The sequence below is a fragment of the Trichomonas vaginalis genome, chromosome IV, assembly GCF_026262505.1.
Source record: "Trichomonas vaginalis G3 chromosome IV, whole genome shotgun sequence".
In the NCBI taxonomy this organism is placed as follows: Eukaryota; Parabasalia; order Trichomonadida; family Trichomonadidae; genus Trichomonas; species Trichomonas vaginalis.
Window position 1 is genome coordinate 32,359,719 of NC_067206.1, and position 22,943 is coordinate 32,382,661.

The 22,943-nt window shown below is 34.1% G+C and overlaps 14 protein-coding genes and 3 pseudogenes across 17 annotated transcripts, besides 6 other annotated features; 13 read left to right on the forward strand and 4 right to left on the reverse strand.

Annotated features, from left to right (window-relative positions):
- Window positions 1–89: part of a mobile genetic element that runs on past the window's edge.
- Window positions 90–107: 18 nt separating this feature from the next.
- Window positions 108–662: a terminal%2Cinverted (terminal inverted repeat of Maverick-1B transposon ID:TVAGG3_0207860).
- Window positions 108–22,703: a mobile genetic element.
- Window positions 1,433–2,212, reverse strand: TVAGG3_0207870 (uncharacterized protein; the record flags this gene model as incomplete). The annotated part of the gene is made up of 1 exon (XM_051226536.1): window positions 1,433–2,212. A coding segment is annotated over one exon (780 nt), but the record flags the coding sequence as incomplete, so codon positions are not given.
- On the forward strand, window positions 2,331–2,962 carry TVAGG3_0207880 (annotated as a pseudogene). The gene has a single exon. A coding segment is annotated over exon 1 (632 nt).
- On the forward strand, window positions 3,644–4,294 carry TVAGG3_0207890 (uncharacterized protein; the record flags this gene model as incomplete). Its single annotated transcript, XM_051226537.1, has 1 exon — window positions 3,644–4,294. The coding sequence occupies one exon, from the start codon at window positions 3,644–3,646 to the stop codon at window positions 4,292–4,294; it is 651 nt and encodes a 216-aa protein (XP_051111523.1).
- Window positions 4,521–5,297, reverse strand: TVAGG3_0207900 (uncharacterized protein; the record flags this gene model as incomplete). The annotated part of the gene is made up of 1 exon (XM_051226538.1): window positions 4,521–5,297. One exon carries the CDS (start codon window positions 5,295–5,297, stop codon window positions 4,521–4,523), a length of 777 nt encoding a protein of 258 aa, XP_051111524.1.
- On the forward strand, window positions 5,486–6,055 carry TVAGG3_0207910 (uncharacterized protein; the record flags this gene model as incomplete). The annotated part of the gene is made up of 1 exon (XM_051226539.1): window positions 5,486–6,055. A coding segment is annotated over one exon (570 nt), but the record flags the coding sequence as incomplete, so codon positions are not given.
- On the forward strand, window positions 7,523–8,363 carry TVAGG3_0207920 (phage tail repeat-like family; the record flags this gene model as incomplete). The annotated part of the gene is made up of 1 exon (XM_051226540.1): window positions 7,523–8,363. A coding segment is annotated over one exon (841 nt), but the record flags the coding sequence as incomplete, so codon positions are not given.
- Window positions 9,829–10,491, forward strand: TVAGG3_0207930 (uncharacterized protein; the record flags this gene model as incomplete). Its single annotated transcript, XM_051226541.1, has 1 exon — window positions 9,829–10,491. One exon carries the CDS (start codon window positions 9,829–9,831, stop codon window positions 10,489–10,491), a length of 663 nt encoding a protein of 220 aa, XP_051111527.1.
- Window positions 10,665–11,138, forward strand: TVAGG3_0207940 (organellar and viral DNA polymerase type B; the record flags this gene model as incomplete). Its single annotated transcript, XM_051226542.1, has 1 exon — window positions 10,665–11,138. A coding segment is annotated over one exon (474 nt), but the record flags the coding sequence as incomplete, so codon positions are not given.
- On the forward strand, window positions 12,676–13,503 carry TVAGG3_0207950 (KilA, N-terminal/APSES-type HTH, DNA-binding family; the record flags this gene model as incomplete). Its single annotated transcript, XM_051226543.1, has 1 exon — window positions 12,676–13,503. One exon carries the CDS (start codon window positions 12,676–12,678, stop codon window positions 13,501–13,503), a length of 828 nt encoding a protein of 275 aa, XP_051111529.1.
- TVAGG3_0207960 (uncharacterized protein) lies at window positions 13,609–14,082 on the reverse strand (the record flags this gene model as incomplete). Its single annotated transcript, XM_051226544.1, has 1 exon — window positions 13,609–14,082. The coding sequence occupies one exon, from the start codon at window positions 14,080–14,082 to the stop codon at window positions 13,609–13,611; it is 474 nt and encodes a 157-aa protein (XP_051111530.1).
- TVAGG3_0207970 lies at window positions 14,174–15,532 on the forward strand (annotated as a pseudogene). Its single transcript has one exon. A coding segment is annotated over exon 1 (1,359 nt).
- Window positions 18,149–18,865, reverse strand: TVAGG3_0207980 (uncharacterized protein; the record flags this gene model as incomplete). Its single annotated transcript, XM_051226545.1, has 1 exon — window positions 18,149–18,865. One exon carries the CDS (start codon window positions 18,863–18,865, stop codon window positions 18,149–18,151), a length of 717 nt encoding a protein of 238 aa, XP_051111531.1.
- TVAGG3_0207990 lies at window positions 19,331–19,750 on the forward strand (annotated as a pseudogene). The gene has a single exon. A coding segment is annotated over exon 1 (420 nt).
- Window positions 20,026–20,921, forward strand: TVAGG3_0208000 (uncharacterized protein; the record flags this gene model as incomplete). The annotated part of the gene is made up of 1 exon (XM_051226546.1): window positions 20,026–20,921. A coding segment is annotated over one exon (896 nt), but the record flags the coding sequence as incomplete, so codon positions are not given.
- On the forward strand, window positions 21,394–21,834 carry TVAGG3_0208010 (repellent protein 1 family; the record flags this gene model as incomplete). The annotated part of the gene is made up of 1 exon (XM_001285263.2): window positions 21,394–21,834. One exon carries the CDS (start codon window positions 21,394–21,396, stop codon window positions 21,832–21,834), a length of 441 nt encoding a protein of 146 aa, XP_001285264.2.
- TVAGG3_0208020 (uncharacterized protein) lies at window positions 21,883–22,119 on the forward strand (the record flags this gene model as incomplete). The annotated part of the gene is made up of 1 exon (XM_001293476.2): window positions 21,883–22,119. One exon carries the CDS (start codon window positions 21,883–21,885, stop codon window positions 22,117–22,119), a length of 237 nt encoding a protein of 78 aa, XP_001293477.2.
- Window positions 22,148–22,195: a terminal%2Cinverted (terminal inverted repeat of Maverick-1B transposon ID:TVAGG3_0207860).
- Window positions 22,196–22,516, forward strand: TVAGG3_0208030 (uncharacterized protein; the record flags this gene model as incomplete). Its single annotated transcript, XM_001289803.2, has 1 exon — window positions 22,196–22,516. One exon carries the CDS (start codon window positions 22,196–22,198, stop codon window positions 22,514–22,516), a length of 321 nt encoding a protein of 106 aa, XP_001289804.2.
- Window positions 22,704–22,721: 18 nt separating the features above from the next.
- Window positions 22,722–22,888: a mobile genetic element.
- Window positions 22,851–22,888: a terminal%2Cinverted (terminal inverted repeat of MuDR-5/MuDR-7_TvMULE4 transposon ID:TVAGG3_0208040).
- Window positions 22,889–22,943: the final 55 nt, after the last annotated feature.

The window sequence follows — 22,943 nt, forward strand, 5'->3', positions numbered from 1 at the left end:
CATTAAAAATATTATTGCAAAGAAAACATTTGATTTAATAAACATTTAATTTATTATAATTAATTTTTTTATTACAGTATAGTAAAAAAAGTTAGTATACATATCTTGTGTACGGAGGCACTGCGAGCCTCCTTACCCATTATATGTGAATCTGACACTTTACAAAACCATTAACGTATATTTTACAACACAAACGACAACACTAACTTAACATTAAATATTTACAAAGCCGCCAACCACTTCACTTCACTAACGTTTTCACAAACGACTTCATTAATGTAAAAATAAACGTTCTCACTTACAAAAGTATTGCAACTCCTCCCATTGCTGTGCTTCACATAACAGCTCATAATCTTCTGACTCACTTTCTTCTTCATATAGGTCAAAATCACTGTCAAAATAAATGTTAGTAAGTTTTGACAAAGCTAATGAAACACGTTTACCGTTTGTATCGTATGCTTGTATAAACTTTCCATTCTTCATTCCTTCATAAATGCTTAAACTAACTTTACCCTTTCTCCCTCGTATCTGATAGAGTGTTATTTCACGAGGAACGAAGAACAAGTTCTTGAACTCATGACCGTTGTAGTTTGTTATCTCAATAGTTTTCGTCATTACATCCAAATAAAAATTTTCAGTAAAAATAAAACTAACGTTAAAATTTCTCATAACATAAACGTTCTCATTGCTTTATAACTCTCTTCCTTGGTTTCTTTTAGTTGCTTTCTTCACGTCTGTCTCCAACTTGACTGTCTTTCTTCTTCGTCCGTAATGATACCAGTACTTCCACCAGTCAATGGGTCAAATGGTCTTTCGTAAGGATTTCCATACATTCCATAGGGACCATACGGAAGAACTACTGGTGGAGAAGAAACATTTTCTTTAGTTCCATCGAATCTATTTAAATGCATTGTTTCACCTTTCATCTGGTCATTAAAGTCTTTTGCGTGTTTTGCAAACTCATCGTCCTTTCCTAAAGCATTTTCTGACTCAGTCGCAACCAAATTGGATGCTTTATTTATGAGCCCTATTTTATTTAATCTTAACTTCTTTGCAACCCAGCCTCCAATCTTCCCTTTATTTGCATCTAATGTCTTCGAAACCCTTCCTCCACTCATTTTATTTACTGCGTCATAAGCCCCAAGTGCTTTTGCTCAAATGCTAATGCTTTTGTTCCCATTGCGCCTAAAGCTGTCCAAGCTACCATTTACACCATATTAAAATCATCTCTCTTCAATATTATCTCATAAAAGTTCTCGTTACTGGAGAAAGTCAATGAAACATAAACATTCTCATGGACTTCGTCCTCGCCGCGTTGCGGCTTCATAAACTTCTTTCTTATCTCATCTATTCTCAATAAAATATCTGAACAATTGCTAACATCTTCTACAACAGTTATTTCATCATGAACGACCTTTAAGAACAAGCTCATTTAATATGCAATTAAAATCATCTCAATAATGAGTCCATCCTTTCCATCTTTAGGTAGCACAACATCTTTCATTGAAGAAGGTTCGACAAGTCTTATGTTAAACTTACTGACAAAGTTTGTTATACTATAATGCTTCGGCGGCGAATACATGTAGTTTGAAAGACATAATATAGATTCTTCAGCAAATTCACTTATACTGGATTTTATAACAATGTTCTCACGAGACCAAACGCCACCAATTGACAATCTTGTAAGCAATCCTGCTGAGCCTTCAACTGTAAACGTCGATGGTAACATTCCACGAAGGTCATCTATTGGCATCTTTGAGTCACTGTATTTAAATATTTTCTTAAAGCAATCGTCATTATCTAACCATGCAATAGCTTTGAAGTTTTCATTCGAATATACATCTGCTTCATTAAATGTAAAACCTGACTTCTTTGCAGAGACGATTTTAAAATCTATTGCATTTGTTTCAAAATTATATGCTATGGTAACTTCTGAAGGTAATGGATGTCCTTCCGCAGTCAGTTGTTCTTTCAATACCGTTTGAAGCTTTGTGTTAAAAACTTTCATGTCATCTCCTGTGTCTAGGTTCACATACACAGCAACAGGAAAACTATCTTGCTTCTTTGTTTCATCATTATATCTCAAAACATTAAAGTTCTTCAATAATATTGTTCTTCCTGCTGGAATACTTCGAACCTGTCTTATTTCAATAGCTTTCTCACCTCCTACATACTCTACCCAGTGTCTTGGATATTCATAAGTATACTGACTTTCTTGAATTTTGGTAGGTTTCATCATAACGTGTTCATAGTATATCTTTATACTCTTGTCAGTTAGACTCGGTGCTATGTTCTGAATATTTCTGACTTGCATTTTTAATGGAGATAAAATGAAGCATTTAATACATGACGTAGATGAAGACATGAATGAAACTACAGACAAACTTAACTCTTCTCTCATTCTTCCTTTCAGCACAAGGACTATGAGTTCTGTTCAAATGGTGTGTATTTCTATTGTGGAAAGATGGGTTCAGGTAAGACATTTAACCTCATTCGTCATATACTCATAACAGAACGTTTAGGAAATGACTCATATTATGACCAAATCATTATATCAGCAACTTCAGACTCTATGGACTCAACAGCGAAAACATTTATGTCAAAAGTTCAAGCCTCTGTCGTTAAAGTTCCAGACAGTGAACTCATTGAATTTCTTCAACGTTACATTCGACGTAAGAGGAAATATTATGCCATCGTTGAATTTATACAGTCAGGAATGCAAAAGACTTCTGAGGAGATGGAAAGAATTATTGACAAACACCACTTACGTCAATACTCAGGAGTTTACGATATGAAACGACTTACAAACTACATTCTGTCAAAACTTTCAAAATACCCCTTCAAAAAGTATCCTTCAAACACTCTGCTCGTTTGCGACGACTTCGCCGGAAAAGGTTTAGTGTCAAAGCCTGACTCACCATTAGCTAACATCATAACTAAAGTCAGACATTACCACTTAACTGTAGCAATACTTATGCAAACATGGCGTTTCCTTGCTTTAAACATAAAACGTCTCATAACTGACTTCGTTATCTTTCAAGGTTTCTCACGCTATGATATTGAACTCATTTGGAAACAGTCAGGTATAACATTACCTTTTGAAGAAATTTGGGAAGCATATAAGTCTCTCATCTCTCCTCGTTCATACCTTGAGATTCATATCATGACTAATACCATTAAAGTCAAAAATATTCCATGGGAACGACCAACATTGTTTTAAAGTTTAACCTTCAATTGACTGATGGTAAACAAATTCCATGCATCTCTGTCGCCATTTCTGTTAATATTTTTGCTGTCATTCATATCATCCACTTCCCCATCCGTTAGCTTTTGAGGATATGTGTTAGAATAGCTGTTCTTAAATGAAGGCTTTTCACCTTTGAGAGCATAAACTCTATAACTTTCTGCATACTTTATGTTTGAACCTCCTGAGCCATCATTGACATAAATTTTTATAGGCTTCCACCCTTTGTTCATGTTCCTGCTTCTTCCCTTAGCTCTTTTGTTCAGTAGTTCTACATCTTTATACACAGCTCCTGTCTCAGTGAATTCAACAATATTTTCATTCGTTAGCTTTACATTCAAACCCTTGTCGAGTATATTGTTCATTTCATACATATAAAAGGTTTTTATTCTATATGAAATGAGAAGCAAATCCATCTTAGCTGGTGCCGTTAATGTTCCAATTGAACCAACATCAAATGTTGACTCACGAACGACAAACAATATTGTCATAAAGAACTATAGTTCAGAGTGTTTGAAAGAAAAAGAACCAGAACTTAAGTCGGGAGGGCTCAAAGAGCCCATCTTGGCGCATGGCGCCGTGAATTTAAACTCAGCTTCAAACGCTAACGCTACATCAGATGTTAAGTTAGAGTATCCACCACTGGACCAAATTCTTTCAAGAGAAGCCAACGACAACCCTTACACAAATGTTCAAACAAATCCTTCAGATAACGTAGACCATTACCTTCTTCAGTTATACCAAACAATTTTACTCAAAGACGATAAGAAGCTTTTGACAAATCTTATAAGCAAGAACCAAATAATTCTAACAAAGGAGGACCTTGAAAATGTTATCTCACGAATAACAGGGAAACAATGTGTCATTGACTATCTCGACCCTGAAATCGAATGCTGTGGTCAAACTCCACTATTCATGAAAATAGGTAACATCCGCATCATTGAAACACCAGGAACTACAGGAGTTGAGTTTAAGTATAAATATTCGAACGAGTATACAAAACTTTCAACAGAATATAAACTTTGTTTGAAATATGTTTTAGTAAATTAAAGCAATTTGTAATATCTATCCAAAACTTCTTCAACAGTATCGAACTCATCTTCATAATGCAAACCTAATCTTATTGACTTGGTGCAGTTTTCACTAACACAATATAGCGCTTTGCGCTCGGCGCCTTTGACGCCTTTTTCTGTTCTCTTGACTGACATAACTAACTCATTTGTTTCATCAAACAGCAACAACCAAAGTTCATGACCTAATACATAACATTCATACTTTATATTTTTAGCTCTGAGTTCTCTTGTAAGCTGTTGCATTTAATATTTTCTAAAAAGTCAACTTCAACAGTCATTCGCACTGGTGCCTTCAGTTCTACAGGCTCGCCTTGAAAGTCAACAAGTCTGAATTGCATGTCTTTCAAATTATGAGGACTAATGCGAACCCATTTACCTAAATGAGTTGCTATGACAGGAACGTTTGGAATGAACATTGAATTGACTGCATAACAGAAAGACTTATATTCTACTGAACCTTTACTATTAACTCCTGAAATGCCTGTGACATTAGCTATTTTAGACTCAATGTATAAACAATTGCCATAACATACGTATGGAACAGATTTCATCTCAATCGTTTTGTCAATACTTTTCAAAGGAAATGTCATATGGTATGCTCCCAGAAGCAATTGAACTCTATGACTCATTCGTGTTATCTTAAACTCCTTCGCATAACTGAACTTCAAAACTCCTGCAATAAGTTTAACATTCATTAAGTTTTCTTCGTTATCCTTGTTTATTGTAGTATTTATGAGAGCATTTAACACTCCAGCTAATGTTTCCATCTTATATTCTACATTATTGTGAAATCTTATTTCGTGCTTCTTTCCATCTATTTCAAGCTCCATGAAATCTGTTTCATCTGTTATAACGAATGAAGCGATAGTATTGAAGTCAACAACTCTGAAAGCAAGCGCTTCATTCTGAAGACCTAAGTTTGTTTGTAGCTTTACTGTCCCGTATTCGTTTGGGTCTGTACTTTGCAAATAGAACAACATTTTATTCTCATTAAAATATGAGTATAGCTGCATATGCGTATGAAGCTGACAGAGCTAAACGTTTATATTTTGGTCAATACTCTCTCACACTTACTGACAAATATATTGTTATTTCTGATGGAAATACTGAGAAATACATAACATGGAAGGACTATGAAAAGTTTGACCCTATTTTAACTCCATGTACAATGCCATTCATTGTAAATGGTGAAGTTGTCATGAAGAACGACACAACAGTATATAAGTCTGTTCATGAAGCGTTAGAATATATGTTGAATTATAATCCCGAAAGATTTGACCCAAGCACTACGCCATGTACAATGCCCTTTATTAAGGACGGTGAAATCGTAAGAGTTCCGGATTCAACGGTTTATACTGCTGTTCAAAACAGTTTACAAAACATTTTAGCGAATATCTTTAATTCAGAAACTACAGAAATAAAATTACCATATATAACAGATGCTAAAGAAATTAAATCAAAAACGACAACATTATTTACGTCACTTAATGATTTAATGACTTATATCATTAATATTCCTGCACCAACTACAGCATTTGATCCAAACTCGACGGTTTGCAGTGTACCTTTCATTAACGACAGTTCATTAATTGCTTTAAGGGATTCGACAGTAAATGAATCATTAAAGGCGTCATTAATGAAAATCATTGATTTTAACTCATTCATGAATACATATAATTCATTCATTAATGTTTCATATGCTTCTAAAGAAGGTGAGCCAAAAACTATCAATAAAGCGGTGTATGAAATAAAAGCATCAACGACGAAATTGAATTCGTTAACTTTTGACGGTGATAGTTTCGTTAATGACATAACATCGGGGAAAACAATTTTAACGAAAGAATATTTAAAATCTCATGTTAGTGAGTTCGTTGAAATTGAAAAAGAAGGTGGAATTAAGTTCGATCCACTGAATTTCATTTTCAGCTTAGCGAATGCGGGTGTTAGTTTCGCTGAATGGACAACTATACAGAGTGAAATAAATGCAATATGGACGTTTTTGGGGTCAAAAGCGGGAATGGGTGAGCTTGTAAATGCTGCAAGAACATTAGGTGAAACAGGAAATTTTGTAGATGGTTTTAAAAGACTTGTTTCAAATGTTTTAACAAACACAAAGAAATTATTTAGATATACCATACATAACGGACGAATTTTTGAACAGATAGCAACAAACCCTCCGGTTATGGCTGCGTTGATGATGGTTAGAGATATAAAACCACGTAACGACGGGAACGAAGAACATGAACAACAGAGCCCAACGGGCTCAGAGTCACATAGTGGCGAGGATACTGGTCGGGTTATTCAAGACATTAAAAACGTGTATCCTGAAGTTATTGATTTATTTAGAGGAGTTAATGATTCAATTTCAAAACATTCTATAACCCTCGATGAAGAGAATAAATTAACAGATTATATATTCGTCATTATTGCAGAATTAATGAAGAGAATAAATGAAAAAGGAATTGGTGATATCATTAATGTCAGCGATGTAATGATGAAAAGAAATTTTGACTCATTATTTACAAAACCGAAAACAGAATATAGTCTTTATGACGTAATTACCGAATTAATGAAAAAGATTAATGATAATAAGAGTTCTGGCGGAAGAGTTGAATTAGAAGTGAATGATGTTAATGAGAAATTAGCCGAAAAAGCAGATAAAAACCACGTTCATTATATAACTTCAGACGAACAGATTATAACGGACTACCATGGATATTTAACACGAAGTGATGAAGCGAAGACAAAAAATGTTAATGAAAGAAGATATAAATACATTCGTGCTAAAGGTTATGACATAAGCTGTACTGTACAGTATGATGTAGCTAAAGCACCAGAAGCATTTGGTTATACCGGTGAAATTTATGCCTCTACTTTCAATGTTAACGGTGTATTAGTTGAACCAAGATTTACTTTGAGAGTTAAGGCAAAAATAACGTTTGAAGATGCTATTAAAAGTAAAGCTGACAAAGTTGAACTCGAAGCAACGAACAAAGTTTTGAAATCTCATAAACACAACATCTCCGATATAAATGAACTTCAAGCTACATTAGACAGTAAAGCTGACAAGAACCATACACATAAATCCTTCACTACTGTTAGAGCAGACGACATAATATTGAACTTTGACCTTGGTTCAAGTGCACCTTTAGAGAATCCAAGTACAAGCGTAAAAGATACACTAAACTCCTTAAATAACAAATGTATGAATATCGAAGATCATGTCAGAAACTTTGAAACACATGAACTACCAACAATGTTAGATAAGAAAGCAGATAAGAACCATACACATGATTTCTTCACAACTGTTGGTATAGAAAGTATTGAAGGAACGGTTGAAGGAACTGGTGGGGATGCATTATATTGGAAACCTCCTAACTTTCCACAAGGTTTAACATCGGATGACGACATAACGACGATGAAATACATTAGATGTAGAAATGTTTATGTCATGGAGGATGAAAATAATGTTAAATTCACTGCTCAAGATTTATATGATAAGAAAGCTGACAAAACTTATGTGGATGCAGAACTAACAAAGAAATTTTCGAAACCAGATACAATGACATTTACAACAGAAATTATAAATGGTGAACCAGCAACTCCATTTGAATTTGTTAGAGGTCTTCAACCAGATACTTTTGAATTTTTCTTGGATAATTCTATTGAACTAACATTACATTATAAAAGTGGAACAAATGCAACATTTCATCCGGGAGATACATTCCAAATGGTATTTAATGACATAAGTTCTTTAGAATATGTTTATAGAGTTATGAGCATATATGATTTAATATATCCTATAGGAGCTGTTTATACGTCTATGAATCCAATAAATCCAAACACTTTATTTGGTGGTAGATGGTATGAAATAGTTGACAGTTTTCCATTCTACACTAATACGCAGTCAATGAAGATGGGAGGTTCAAAGAAAATAGGTATTGAAAACCTTCCTTCACATATGCATAGGTTCAGTGGAAGAACATCTGTGGAAGGAAACCATTCACATTCAATAACAAAAAGAGGTTATACAAATCTTGCAGCGGGTTCGGATAGACAGGGAATGCATAGATATGATATCACAACTGACCCCAAAGATGTTAGCACAGGTATTTTCTGTGGAACTGCAGGAAATCATACACATGTTGTAGCTGGTATTACAGACCCAGCAGGTAATGGAAAAGATTATATGCCTCCTTATATAACAATGCACGCTTGGATACGAGTTGGTTAAAATCTTTAACTTTACATAAATGAGCTTGAAAGAAGTATTCGAACAACATCCATGGAGGTCATTTAAGAAATTCAATGAAGCTGCAAAGAGTTGGGGATTTACTAACAGAGCTGAAGTGAAAAGGTTCTTTGACAAAAATGTTGTACATCAAACAAAAATAAACCCTTACGACTACTTTTTACCAATTTACTCCAACACTCCTGACGCATACCAATTTGACACTCTCATTCAAAGCAGAAAAGGAGGACATAAACCATTCCTCATCTTCATAAATGTTAACACTCGTAAAGCATATGCATATCCAATGAAAAATAAAGGAACTCGTGAAGTGTTAAGAGTTTTACAAAAGTTTGTAGCAGAACATAACCCAAGTACTTTAACATCAGACCAAGACAGTGCATACCTCAGCAATGAAATCACAGAATTTCTCATTAAGCATAACATAACTCACTACACTACTGAAGACCATAACCATAACATACTCGGCATCATAAACCGCTTCATAAGAACGCTCAGAGATTTAAATCAAGAGCGAGACTTTACCGAAGAAACAATGAAACATTTTCTCGAAGTATATAATTCCTCAACACATTCTACAACAGGACATACACCAAATTCAATGACACAACAACAAGAAGAAAAGTATATACAAAAGAAACGAAGCCAAACACAAAATATCAGAAATTCAACAAAATTTACCCTCATTCCTGGAACAAAAGTTCGTGTAGTTCTTGACGACAAACCGTTGACAAAGAAACGTTTAAGGTTAAGTCGAAATTATTATATCGTAGACTCTACGCAAGGTAATGGATATCTTATAAAAGCTGCTGACGACTCCATAGCATTTTACCCTCGACATAAATTAGTCGAAAGTAGTAATGGCGAACTTGCTGAAACCATTGACGAAGCAAAGCGAGGAGTGGTTATTGAAATACTTGACTACAACATAAACGATGACACTTATAAAGTAAGATATGAAGGAGGCGTTGAAGATGTTATACCATCTAAGAACTTGAGAGAATCTAAACCAACTCATCTGGGACCATTAGAGCGGGAGTACTGGAAAGATAAAAACATGCCAGAAAGAATAAGAAAATTCTTCTAAACTTTTTCATTAGATGTAAATCAGACAAAATATATTTTAGGTGAAGAGGTGCGATCTCACCTGTTTTTTCACCTCTTTTTTCACCTCTTGAATTTTCATGAATTTCCTTAAGATAGAAAAATAAAGTTAGTTTTATTTTATTTATTTTTTTATTTTGTATGTAAGAACAGAAATGTCAGTCGAAGCAAAAACATTCACGAACAAATCTAATGGTGAAACATTCACAAAAGGCACTTATAACGGTATTGAAGTCTTACGTAGAGACAAGGATGGTTACATTAATGCAACAAATATGTGTCAGCAGTTTAGGAAAGACTTTAGAAAGTTGTTGGAAAATAAGTCCTGGGAAGAGTATTATAAGGCATTTTGTGAAGAATATAGCAACCGCCGGAATTCAGACTGTTGCTTTTTATACAAAATTCATGCAGGAATTCCTGATGAAATCAAACAGGTTAGAGGAACGTATGTAGACCCAGGACTTATAAACTATATAGCAATGTGGGCTTCTCCAAAATATTGCATAGCAGTTGGAAAAATTATGGACTCCATAGACAAGAAAGTTCATGAGAAGTTAGATGAAGAAGAACTCGAAGATACAGTAGAGAATGCTAAACCTTTGTTCGAAGAAGAAGTTGGAAAAATGTGTGAAAAACAATTAGAACATGAACGTGAGATATGTTATGGTTATAGAGATTCTCCATACGAACTAGACCAATGGGAACAAGAAGATTTAAAGAGAGAATTTAGAGAATATGAACTCGCTAAGATAGCATTTGAAGCTGCAGAAAAGAAGTTAAAAGTTTGGGGTCGTTTTGTAAAAAAATATTGTGAGTAAATGAACCATTTATTTTTATTGAATTCACCAAAAATAATGTTTAGGTGAAGAGGTGAGATGTCACCCGTTTTCTCACCCGTTTTCTCACCTCTTGAATTTTCATGAATTTCCTTAAGATAGAAAAATAAAGTTAGTTTTATTTTATTTATTTTTTTTATTTTGTATGTAAAGATATGATTTCAACAATCGGCACAACAACAATTCAAGCCGCGAACGGCGGGACTCTGTCCACAACAACTTCACCAAACTCGTTAGTCATGAATCCAACATCTATGTTAGTAGAGATGGAAAGCTTCATTCCTTCTTCATTTACTTTCGAAACAGAAATCCAGAAGATAAAGCAAGAACTTTTAACAAATAATTTAGACTGTAGTGCGAAAGATGAAACAAATGAACAGTATCTTTATGAAATGCAGGACATTATTGACCATTTACCCAAATTGCCTGAAATTCAGCATCAAAAACTAACTATTCCTGAATTCGACGAAATTGAAGTCAAAGCAACTGACTCAGTAGAAATAAAGAAGTTCATACGTAAAGTAAATTATGAATTCCTTGGTTTTCATTGCAACCATAAGGTTATGGACAAAGATTGCGACATGGTATATAAGAATGTTTCTGACATATATAAATCTGAAGAATTTAAGACTTACGATAACTTTGTTTCATTAGTTGCAAAATGTGTTTGGGAAATAAGAGATAAAGATAGAAGAGGCAAAGTATGGAACGAACAAATAAGACCCGCTATGTTTGAGATGAAGAAAACCATTGACGCTTTAGTTGTTCTAGCAGGTAAGGTTTCAGAATATAATGCAAAAATGAACCCACAATGTTCAAAATGTAAAGCAGCAATAAGGAAATATAACTACTCCGTCAAAGAGATAGAAAGAATGCGAAACGACTATGCTGACTTAAAGAAAGAAGCAGAAAAGCCAGCAGAAGATAAAATGGACATGTTAGCATTTCTGAACAAAAACTATCCAACAGCAGAAGATTTCCTTCTATCTGACGTCAAGAAGAAATATAAAGAGACTTTCGGCATTGTTAAAACATTCGATGTACTAAAAGAAGAAATAGAAGCTACGAAACTGTTTAAGATTTCAAATATACATCGTACAATTCATGTGAAACGCTTATAAAATAACAGGTGAGAAAACGGGTGAGAAAACGGGTGACATCTCACCTCTTCACCTAAACATTATTTTTACTGAATTTAGCAACAAAATTCTGAGTAAAATAATTTTTAGGGCTTGTGTCAAACCGTTGAGTTTTCACAAAATTTAAAAAAATAACGTTTACCATGTGAAACGTTTATAAAATAACAGGTGAGAAAACGGGTGAGAAAACGGGTGACATCTCACCTCTTCACCTAAACATTATTTTTATTGAATTCAGCAACAAAATCATGAATTTCCTTAAGACAGAAAAAATAAAGTTAGTTTTATTTTTATTTATTTTTTTATTTTGTATGTAAGAACAGAAATGACAAACATTGAGTTTGAAACAGTTAGAAAGATAGACAATGACACCAAAGTGGTTAGAATAGGTGATTTAAACGTAAGATACTCAAAGAAATACAACAAATATTCTTTGTCAGACATTATATTTCCATCTGGAAAGAAAACACACGACTGGGTTAGAAATGCTTCAACTCAGAAAATTTTGACAAGAAATCCTGAGCTTATGATATCAGTAAGATTCTATGGAACTACAGCATATCTCATCGACAAAAGTCTTATACCAATAGTTTTGTTATGGTTAGACCCAGTTGTTGGATATAACTTCATAACATATGGTTCATTCAATACGGAACGTTGCAGTGAAGGCTTACTTTACATCGTTCAGAAACCGAAGGACTTCAACACAAAAAGATATAAGATAGGAAGGACATATAATATAACTCAAAGATATGACAGTACAGTCAATAGAGTCAAGGTTGTGTTCGTTAATGATATGAGAGCCGCAGAAACAGAACTACTCGAAAAGTTTGAGAAAATGTATGGTGCTCCCATAAAAGGTAAAGAAACGTTTGAAGTAGATGAGATAGATAAAGCTATAAAATTATTTGACGAAGTTGCTGAAAAATACATGTAAAGCGTTTATTTTTGGTCTTTTGTGAAAGATAGAAAAAATAACGCTAATTTTATTTTTATTTATTTTTTTATCCTGTATGTAAAGACAGATATGTCAACATTAGAGAACACAACAACTGCTATCGTTCATGAAGTCATAAATGAAGAATACGAATACATACAGTATAACAAACAATTGAGACTCATTCGTTCTGTCAAAGACGACATGTACCAAATGCAAAGTATAATGAATGCTCTTCGTTCTACAAAGCAAGCATATCATTGGTTTGAAAACCAACAGACAAAAGAACTTTTAGAAGAATTTCCTCATATGTTTGCTACCCTCGGAAAACCGAGGGTAGAGATTCCGTACGAAAATCGCAAGAATTTGGCTCCTGGTTTGAGAGGATATTATGTTCATAGACTTTTAGTAAATGCCGTAGCAATGTGGGCTTCACCTCGTTATGCTTGTTATATTTTCATGATGTTAGATGAACTATATAAAGCAGAACGTGGAGAGATGGAAAAGAAACTTCAAGCAAAAGATGAAGTCATTGAATCCAAAGACAAAAGCATACAGAAAAGAATACCACGTTCAGTACCAAAAGGAAAGGAAAAGAACTATAAGTATATGATTTACGCTGAAGAGTTGGAAAATGAAGAAGACAGAGATATGGTTATGTTGCATTTAGTCAGAAGAAACAACAAAAGCTTTTATGACCTCGCTAAAATATATAAATCTGACAGAAACTGGTTCTATCGTGAAAACTTACCGATTTCAATGACACCGAATGAGCAAATAAAAGAAATTGTCAAAAATACTCTTCCTCAAACACACTATGACATCAAAGGTTGCACAATACTTACATTCAAAGAAGACTTAACATTACTGAAGGAAAAAATAACAGAATATTTCGATAACTTCAAAGAGGAAGAATGAAGTCACGACAACATTAACGAAGAAGTCACGACAACATTAACGAAGAGAGAAAACAGGTGAGAAAACGGGTGACATCTCACCTCTTCACCAAAAATATATTTTTGCTTAAATGACGTCAGGGTCAATTTCTTCAACCATTTCACTTCCTTCGTCAATGTCAATAGAAGCTTCTTCAACCTTTGGTAAGAACTTTTGTATAACATCTTTGTTCGTTATTGTTTTCAGAGATGAAGAATAATATTTCACAGATGTTTCACCCTTCTTATATTCTTTCTGTTCGGAAAGATTCATAGCAATACTGAAGAAGTCAATGTTAGAGTTCTTTATAATAGTATAATGAGTATCTTTGACATTCACGAAGAAACCCTTTTGTTTCAAAACTACTGCTAACTCTTGTGAAGTATAACGTTTGCGGTCAATGACAATAGCTAATGGTCTGACATACTGACCAAACTTAGATTCTTTCACAAACTTCTTGTTAAAGATAACATTAACGTTTGAAGCATTATTGAACTCATTCTTGATGACAGTAGCGAGAGCATTGTATGAAAAGAACTTGCAATCTTGCATGTGTTTCATTAAAATAAAAATATTAAATTATTTTGAAAAATAACTTAAAAAAATCTAATCTAATTTTTTCAAAAAATATTTTTTTTATTTCCTACTAAAGATGTATCGGAAGTTGTCTAAGTTAGAACACTCGGAAATAAAACAACTTCTTACAGAAGCTAATATAGATGTTGCAAAGCATTACACAACAAACAAAAAGGCACTCGCTGACTTCATTAAAGACTATAATGGTGAAATAACTTATGATAGAATTCATGAGTTCATAAAGCCGCAACGCGGCGAGGACGAAGTCCATGCAAGAGCATTTCCTTTAAATGACGTTGCTATTGACTTATATCATAGACGTTCAATACCTCATGAAGTAAGAAGAGAAATGTTTGACATAACAAATGCAAACGTTGGTCATACTCGTAAAGCTCTTTCACATGACGTTCGTCAAGAGATGTTTGACATAACAAATGCAAACGTTGGTGAAACAAGAAGAGCTGTACCACATGAAGTAAGAAGAGAAATGTTTGACATAACAAATGCAAACGTTGGTGAAACACGAAAGAGAGATGACACACTGAAACAACAGAGAAGAGAGATGTTTAAAAGTGCTATAGAACAAGTTCGCAAAGCTAATAATGTCATTCGTTCCATTGACGACAAACCAAAAGAAGGTGAGAGATGGTTAAAGAAAGATGAAGAAAATAGGAAGAGGAATGTGAAGTCAGGCAATAGACTCATTGACTTTAACATCGAAGCTTTAGATGAACCAAACAGAGACTACTTACACAAACATTTCGGTAAGGTTTTCATGAGACTCTTAGAGAAAATTAAAATAAACTCCCAACAGAGATGGATGGTATGTTATAAACTTGGTGGAAAGTATGAATGTTCTACGTTAAACCTCAATAATATTGGAACATTACTACATCAGCTCTTGAAGGAGAACTTTATATCAGAGATAGAAGCAAATGCTGCAGGTATTGTTGAAATGCACTATGACTTCTTCTTGACAAACATAAAGAATCTTACTGAAATAAAGATGTATGATTTAACAGAATATGAAGGCTTAACGATGTCAGATGTAAAGAAAGGCAAACCAAAAAAGAGACCATATAGAGATGAAAGCACACTGACAAATGACCAGAAAGCCATTTTGGAAGCTCTTAAGCAAACAGGAAACCCAGCACTTATAGAAAGCTTTTGGAAAGATAATGGTGAAAAGAAGTTTTATAAGAAGAGAAGCGGCAGTTCTGGAAGTATCTTTGCACATTACCTATAAATCTTGAACGCTACCAAATCTTCAATGAACTGAACAAAAGAACTGCAACACTTATGACAGAGGACAATTGTTTCGTTTATGCTTGTATTCAGGCTGGAGTAAATGAAGAAACTATTGACCACATGAGAGAAGTCATTCGTGTTAGAGACTTTCCTCAAAGTAAAGTACAAGAAATTTCTGACGCAACAGGTATAGCATTTAATGTTACCATTGGTTACTTCAATGACTCAAGACATAATGAAATAAAGAGATACATACCAAAAGAATGTGAAACTGTTCGAACTATTGACTTACTTCTTGTTGAAGACCACTACATGCTAAATGAAAGACTTCCAATGACAACATATTTCATTCGAAACTATATAGAAATCTTGAAGGAGTGTGGTGGAATGAACATTGAGAAACAGATGAAGATTTATAAAAGAGAAGAATAAATATGTAGTTCGTTATGATAGAACAACACCGTTATGGGATGTTATGAAAACATTGTGGGAGTGCAAATATTTTGAACCTATTTCTTATGGAGAACTTTTCACATATACGACTGACTTATATAAACAGAACCTTGCACCATTTAAAGATTTGACATATGCTCCAAAGTATTGTGTACAACTGAAGAAGAAAGCAGAGTCAAAAGAAGTAAATAAAGCTAAATGTAAATTCATACCTGAGCACGTTTTCTTTGCTGACTTTGAGTGTAGTACGGATGGCTTTCATAAAGCTTTTAACATCTGTTATGACAGTGAAGATGGTTCAGTTAGTGAAAGTATTTGGGGTCAAAACTGTGCAACAGAATTTTTGGAAAGACTTCCTGACAAGAGTTTAATATATTTCCATAACCTCAGTTATGACATAAACTTCATCTTAAGACACATGACAGAAGTGAAAGGAACTCCCATCATTAAAGGTTCACGAACAATGCAAATAACTGGTTTATATAAAGGAAGGGCAATTATTATAAAAGACTCTTACAGTGTTATAAATAAGAAGCTTAAACTATTTCCTGCTATGTTTAACTTACAAACAGGACCGAAAGAAGTATTTCCATATAACTACTACAGCAGTGTTTTGTTAGCAAATGACAACAGAACTGGTGTCATTTCTGAAGCATGTAAGTTTATCCATGATGCAGATACATTTATGAAGAACATAGATTCCATCAAAGGTTGCAGAATAGATGAAAACCACTTCGACTTAGAAAAATATAGCACGTTTTACTGCAAACAAGATGTAAGAATTTTAAGAGAAGGTTTTGTAAAGTTCCGCAATGACTTATTGAAAGAGTTTGATTTAAACGTTTATGACTACGTTAGTATTTGTTCTATTGCTAACAAATTGTTTGAGAACAGAGTATACTTCCCGAATGGAAATCTTTATGACCTCTCAAATAAACCAAAGAAATTTATTTCGAGATGCATTCAAGGTGGAAGATGTATGTTGTCAGATAACATGAAACAAAAGAGCAAAAAGAAACTCATTGCTGACTTCGACACTGTTTCATTATATCCTTCAGCTATAGCAAGACTTTATACTTTAGAAGGTATTCCAAAAGTATTGAAGGAAGAAATGTTAAGCACAGAGTATCTCATGAGACATTTATTCGATGACGACCAAAAGGAACCCATTGGTGAAAAGTTTATGTCTGGCTTCTTTGTTCTCATTAAGATAACAGAGATTGGTATACCCAGACACTTTCATTTAATAGTTTGCGACCCTGAACTAAATCCAGAACTTAACGTTCCAAGAAGTTCAAACACTTGCTGTCTCATGTATGTTGACCATATAACATTACAAGACCTCATAAAATATCAAGGTGTCAAATGTGAAGTGTTGCAAGGATACTATTACGATGGAAACAGAGATATGAGAATAAGAGATGAAGTAAAGAAGTTGTTTGAGTTAAGGTTAAAGTATAAGAAAGAAGAAAACCCCTTACAAGAAATTATAAAACTCATTCTGAACAGCATTTATGGCAAAACTATTCTATCTCCTATTGAGTCAAAAATAACCATAGTAGATGACAAAGATGCTATAAGATATGCTATAAGAAATTACAACCATATAGTGAAGTTCGAAGGTTTGGATGGTTCAGATAAAACTATTTTCAAGCTAACGAAAAGCATTTGCAGACACTTTAACTTCTGTCCACTTGGTGTTAATATTCTGTCTATGTCAAAACGTATTATGAATGAAGTATTCTGTACTGCAGAGGACATGGGACTTCAAATCTTTTACCAGGATACCGACAGTATGCACTTATATAATGAAGACATCCCAAAGCTTGCAGCAGAGTTTAAGAAGAGATATGGTCGCGAACTTATAGGAAAGAACCTTGGTCAATTTCATAGCGACTTTGCAGAAATAACACCTGGAAAACAAAGTTTAGCTTATAAAAGTATTTTCTGTGGAAAGAAGACCTACATAGACTTACTCACTAACGATTTAAATGAAGTTGCATTTCACTGCAGAATGAAAGGCGTGAAGCAAGATGTTATTGCTTTAACCGCTAATGAAATGTTTCCTGAAGCTATACAATGCTATTACAATGAAGATAAGAACATTCACATACCTGTTGGAACATATGACAAAGACTCTGAGTTCAGTTTAATGAAACTTTACAAAGCACTTCATGATGGTCAAGAGATTGCATTCGACTTATGTAAGTCATGTCAACCTTGCTTTGCTGAAAAGTTCAACTTTTCAATAACGACTAAAACAAGCTTTATTCGTAAGTTGAAGTTCTGAGGTCATTTATTTTTGTCAGCAATGAGGTCATTCGTGATAAAAATAAAGCTAGCGTAGATTTTACAATACTGCGATGGTAGAGTTTAAGAGTTGTGCTTCAATGTAGAGACAGTCCTTCCCATCTGGAGGCAAGAACACTGGACATTTATGGTCATGAGTGGAGTACATGTCTATCCAAAACTCACGATTGAAGCCAGTTAATTTATAGTATTTAGGGTTAGGAAGTGGTGAAGTTCTTGTATGACCAATGAACTCATTTTCAACGCCTTTGGCTATATTAGAGTAAAGTATTGCTTGCTTTCTATCCCAAATGCCAGGTGTTACAATCTTTGAAAATTCATTTTTCCTCGGAAGCATTGCATCATAATTGAAAACATTCTTAAAATCATCACTTGGTTCGGAGATTTGAAATCTTATACGTAATGGATTTTCTTTCTTTTTAGCGACTTCATTGAATGGTGAGAATACAATGAATTGACAGTCATGAGTTCCATCTTCATTTTCATTAAATTCATAATGAAAGTCTATAAGTTGTGGCTGACTACCTTCTTCTTTCAGTTGTGCAAGAAACTCACGTAAAGGCTGTAAAGTTTGTACTTCAATGTTGAACTTTTTCTCGAACATCTCATTAAATGAAATCATACATTGTTGCAATGTTGTATCGTCTTTAAAGTATTTGTATATGTGAATGTTTTGGGCGCTTAAAGACTGTTCGTCATTTTCTATCTCGACTTGAAGTATAAAGTCAACCTTTCTGAAAGCACGTGTTATATACATAGATGTTATGCCAATGTACTTCTCTTCATTTATGTTCACAATCCAGTCTGTTGGAAACTTAAACGTTACTCTGTTCCCCTTTATTTTGACGTCAGGGTTTTCACTACTGAACGCAACAGTTAAAGGTATTTGTCTATACATTTAATTCGGATAAAAATAAACCATTTACTCTTTCTTTGCTTCAGCTTCTTTAGCTTTTGCTTCTTCTCTAGCTTTTTTCGCCAGCAAACGTGGGTTCTTCTGTCTTCCAGCAGCTAATGCAGCTAGTTGTTTTTCACTAAGTTTTCTCTTTGGTCTCTCTGGCTTTTGTTCTTGTTTTTGTTCCTTCAGTTCGGATAAAATTTGCTCGCGAATTTCTTTCTTCAATGCTTCAACATCTATGACACCTTGGGTCTTGTCCGTAGGGCTTGTCTGAGTCATTTGACTGCAGATAAAAAACTAAATTAAAACTTTAACCGATGTAAAATGAGCTTGTCAAAATCAGAGCGAGAGTCTATTATATTAAATGACGCAAGAGGAATACAACATCCTTTCTATTACGTAAGTCAGAGTAAAGATGGTAAAATATACGTAAGAAAAAGAAAGGTACCATTAGCGAATGCAGAGAGCGACAACATTAAGGTGCATGGCAAGGGTGAAGTCCACGAAGCCCATATAAAACCTTCTGTTCAAACTGAAAAGTCAATAGAACCAGAAGAAAAGAAGCCAGATGTACTTTCAATAACGAACCAAGAGCTTATTGCAAAGTTCGTGAATTTCATTGAAAACAAACCGAGTCAAAGAACCCTGACCCGCCAGTGAAAGAAGTTGAGACAAAAGAGAATGTACAGTTCATTGAAAATGTCAAGAAACAACTTCCACCACGAATACCAAGAAGAAGAGTGAGAATAATGAAGTAAATAGATATTTTTATCTGAAGTAAATACATGCAGAACGAACAGCTAAACGAATTTACTCCAGCAGAGCATATTCATCAGATTCGCTCATATTTCGATATCATAGACAATGCAGTTCAAATTGGTGACACTAATAGAAAATATTCTGACGCAAAGATTCCATCACAACCTGGAACTGCTAAAGATAACACATGGGTAACATTCAATCTCTCACCTCCTGGTGAAAATATGTTGGACCTTTACAATACATTCATTACGTATAAAATGGAAGGTCAATTTATTGCAGATAAAGAAATTGGTTCAGGTTCCAATAAAACAAACCCACCAGGATTTTGGATTGGTTTCGATGACGCTTTCTATGCAGTTGCTGGATATCAAATCCTTGCAAATGGTCGTATCGTATATTCTCAAGACAACGCAAGAGAAGAAGCATATATAACTTCAAACTCACAAACTACCGAACAAATAAAGAAAGTAGATGTTTTCTCAAAGACTCGACATGAAGATGTATGGAGTCATTCGGGAACATGCAGAACAGGACAAATTGTTAGTGGTCCAATTACAGCAGGAAAATCATTTGATTTTAAGCTTCGTTTAAGAATTCCTGTTAGAAGATTCCTTCCATTAGAAGCTATTCGATTTATTCCAGCTTTTGCAGGAAACATTCAGCTTAAAGTAAAGTTCAGTAGCGACGCCTTACAATGCACATCTATATCTGTAAATGATATCATTGCTTTCAATCCAACTCTTAAAGTTGCATTTGCTTCAGATTCAAATCCACCGACAAATAAATTTGTTCCATGGAATGAACCATTCACTATGATAACGAAGGCAGTAGAAGCTAGTGGAACAGTTACTATTACAACTGTAAACCAGCAACTATTTCGAACAAAGATGGATTTTAATGAATGTTTCATTCATCCAAAGTCATTCTCTTTAGACCCTAACATTTATACAGAACTTGTAGAACATTATACAAACGAGGCTTTATGTTTTCCTGTTAAAGTTATGGATTGGATTCCTATGGACGGTTCATTCTCAAAGAATACAGATAGTTCAAGTGCAACATTTACAGCAGCTTATACGCCTATTAATGTTAAAAGTATTTGGGCACTATTTAGAAAGAAAGACAACTATTATGTTAATTTTGAGAACCCTAAGTTTAAATATCTTCAGCTTTCCATGGGAGCTTATGGAAATATGCCTGCAGAACCTGAAAAATCATATGGACCTGTATTTTATGAAATGGTTGCGAACGCTTGCAATACAAACAATGATATGATGGATTTAATGAAGATGTTATGAGGTCATTGGTGGATGATGGTAGTGTGGAACATAAATGGGATAGCTATGACAACACACATTTCTTATGTGGTTTTCCAACAGAAGTGGACTTTTGCTTCCAGCAAGGTCAAACATCTACTGCTCCAATAACATACAAATTGTCTGTTAAAGGACCTATTGAACTAGCAACTGAAAATGTACCAAAGCCACTTATTGGATTTATGAGGGATTGTTGCTTTGCAATACAAGTAAGACAGTCAGGCATACCAATAATAAGACTTGACGACTATAACTTAGCACTGACGACAGTGAGAATAAAGGATGAACGTTTATTTTTAAAGCTTATAAATGAGTTCTTCATCAAGCTCTCGTGAACCTTCACCATCTATGAAACAAACTTTACCAAACGATTATGGAGCACCTATTGAATATTTCTTACGAGCTGCACAATGGCAAAGAGCAGTCTCACCAAGATTAGGTATTCCACCAGCTCCTGTCAAAAATAGCATTTGGTCAAGTCCTTATATAAAATATGGTCTCCCACTAGGTTTGCTAGCTACAGCAGGAGCAGTAATGATGTTGAAAAGAAATAAAGCAAATGTTGTAAATAATACTGAAGTAGCTGAAGTTAAACAAACTCCAACACCTTCACAAACAACACCTTCAATGACTCCTGAACCTATGGAATTACAAACTCCTGTTCAAAAGTCAACTCCAAAACCGACTCCAACATTTAAACCAGAACCTACACCACAAATAAATCGTAAAACTCCTGCGTTTCCTTACTGAAAAAATAACGTTATTTTTATTTAATATTAAAATTTTTATTTGATTGAAATGACAAATAAAGTCACTGAAGCAATGAAACAAAAGTTTTTGGTAGAATACATTAAATCAGGAGCGGTTCCAGAAGGTTTTTACGTTCATACTATGAAGGATGGTAGAGTTCAGTTTAGAAAGATAAAGCAACCATTAGATAGAGAAGGAATTTTGAGAAAGATTAAACTTCATGAGGACAACATTGCTGAACTTAAGAAGAAGTTAGAAGAGTTGGAGAAAGGAAGAGAGTTATAAAGTAATGAGAACGTTTATGTTATGAGAAATTTTTAACGTTAGTTTTATTTTTACTGAAAATTTTTATTTGGATGTAATGACGAAAACTATTGAGATAACAAACTACAACGGTCATGAGTTCAAGAACTTGTTCTTCGTTCCTCGTGAAAATACATTCTATCAGATACGAGGGAGAAAGGGTAAAGTTAGTTTAAGCATTTATGAAGGAATGAAGAATGGAAAGTTTATACAAGCATACGATACAAACGGTAAACGTGTTTCATTAGCTTTGTCAAAACTTACTAACATTTATTTTGACAGTGATTTTGACCTATATGAAGAAGAAAGTGAGTCAGAAGATTATGAGCTGTTATGTGAAGCACAGCAATGGGAGGAGTTGCAATACTTTTGTAAGTGAGAACGTTTATTTTTACATTAATGAAGTCGTTTGTGAAAACGTTAGTGAAGTGAAGTGGTTGGCGGCTTTGTAAATATTTAATGTTAAGTTAGTGTTGTCGTTTGTGTTGTAAAATATACGTTAATGGTTTTGTAAAGTGTCAGATTCACATATAATGGGTAAGGAGGCTCGCAGTGCCTCCGTACACAAGATATGTATACTAACTAAAAATGCTATAAATAAATTATTATATTTTATTAAAATGTGACTTTTAATAGTAAGTGAATAAAATAAATCAGGAATTGGGAAAGAAATAAGGTTAATTAAAAATAATGAAAATTACAAGTTTAAGGTTAATGAAAAAGTGACAATGGGCGAGTTTGTCCCCCACTCCATTGAGGCCAATGCCGGGATATCTTGCATTAAAAAAATTCAAAGAATTGACAAT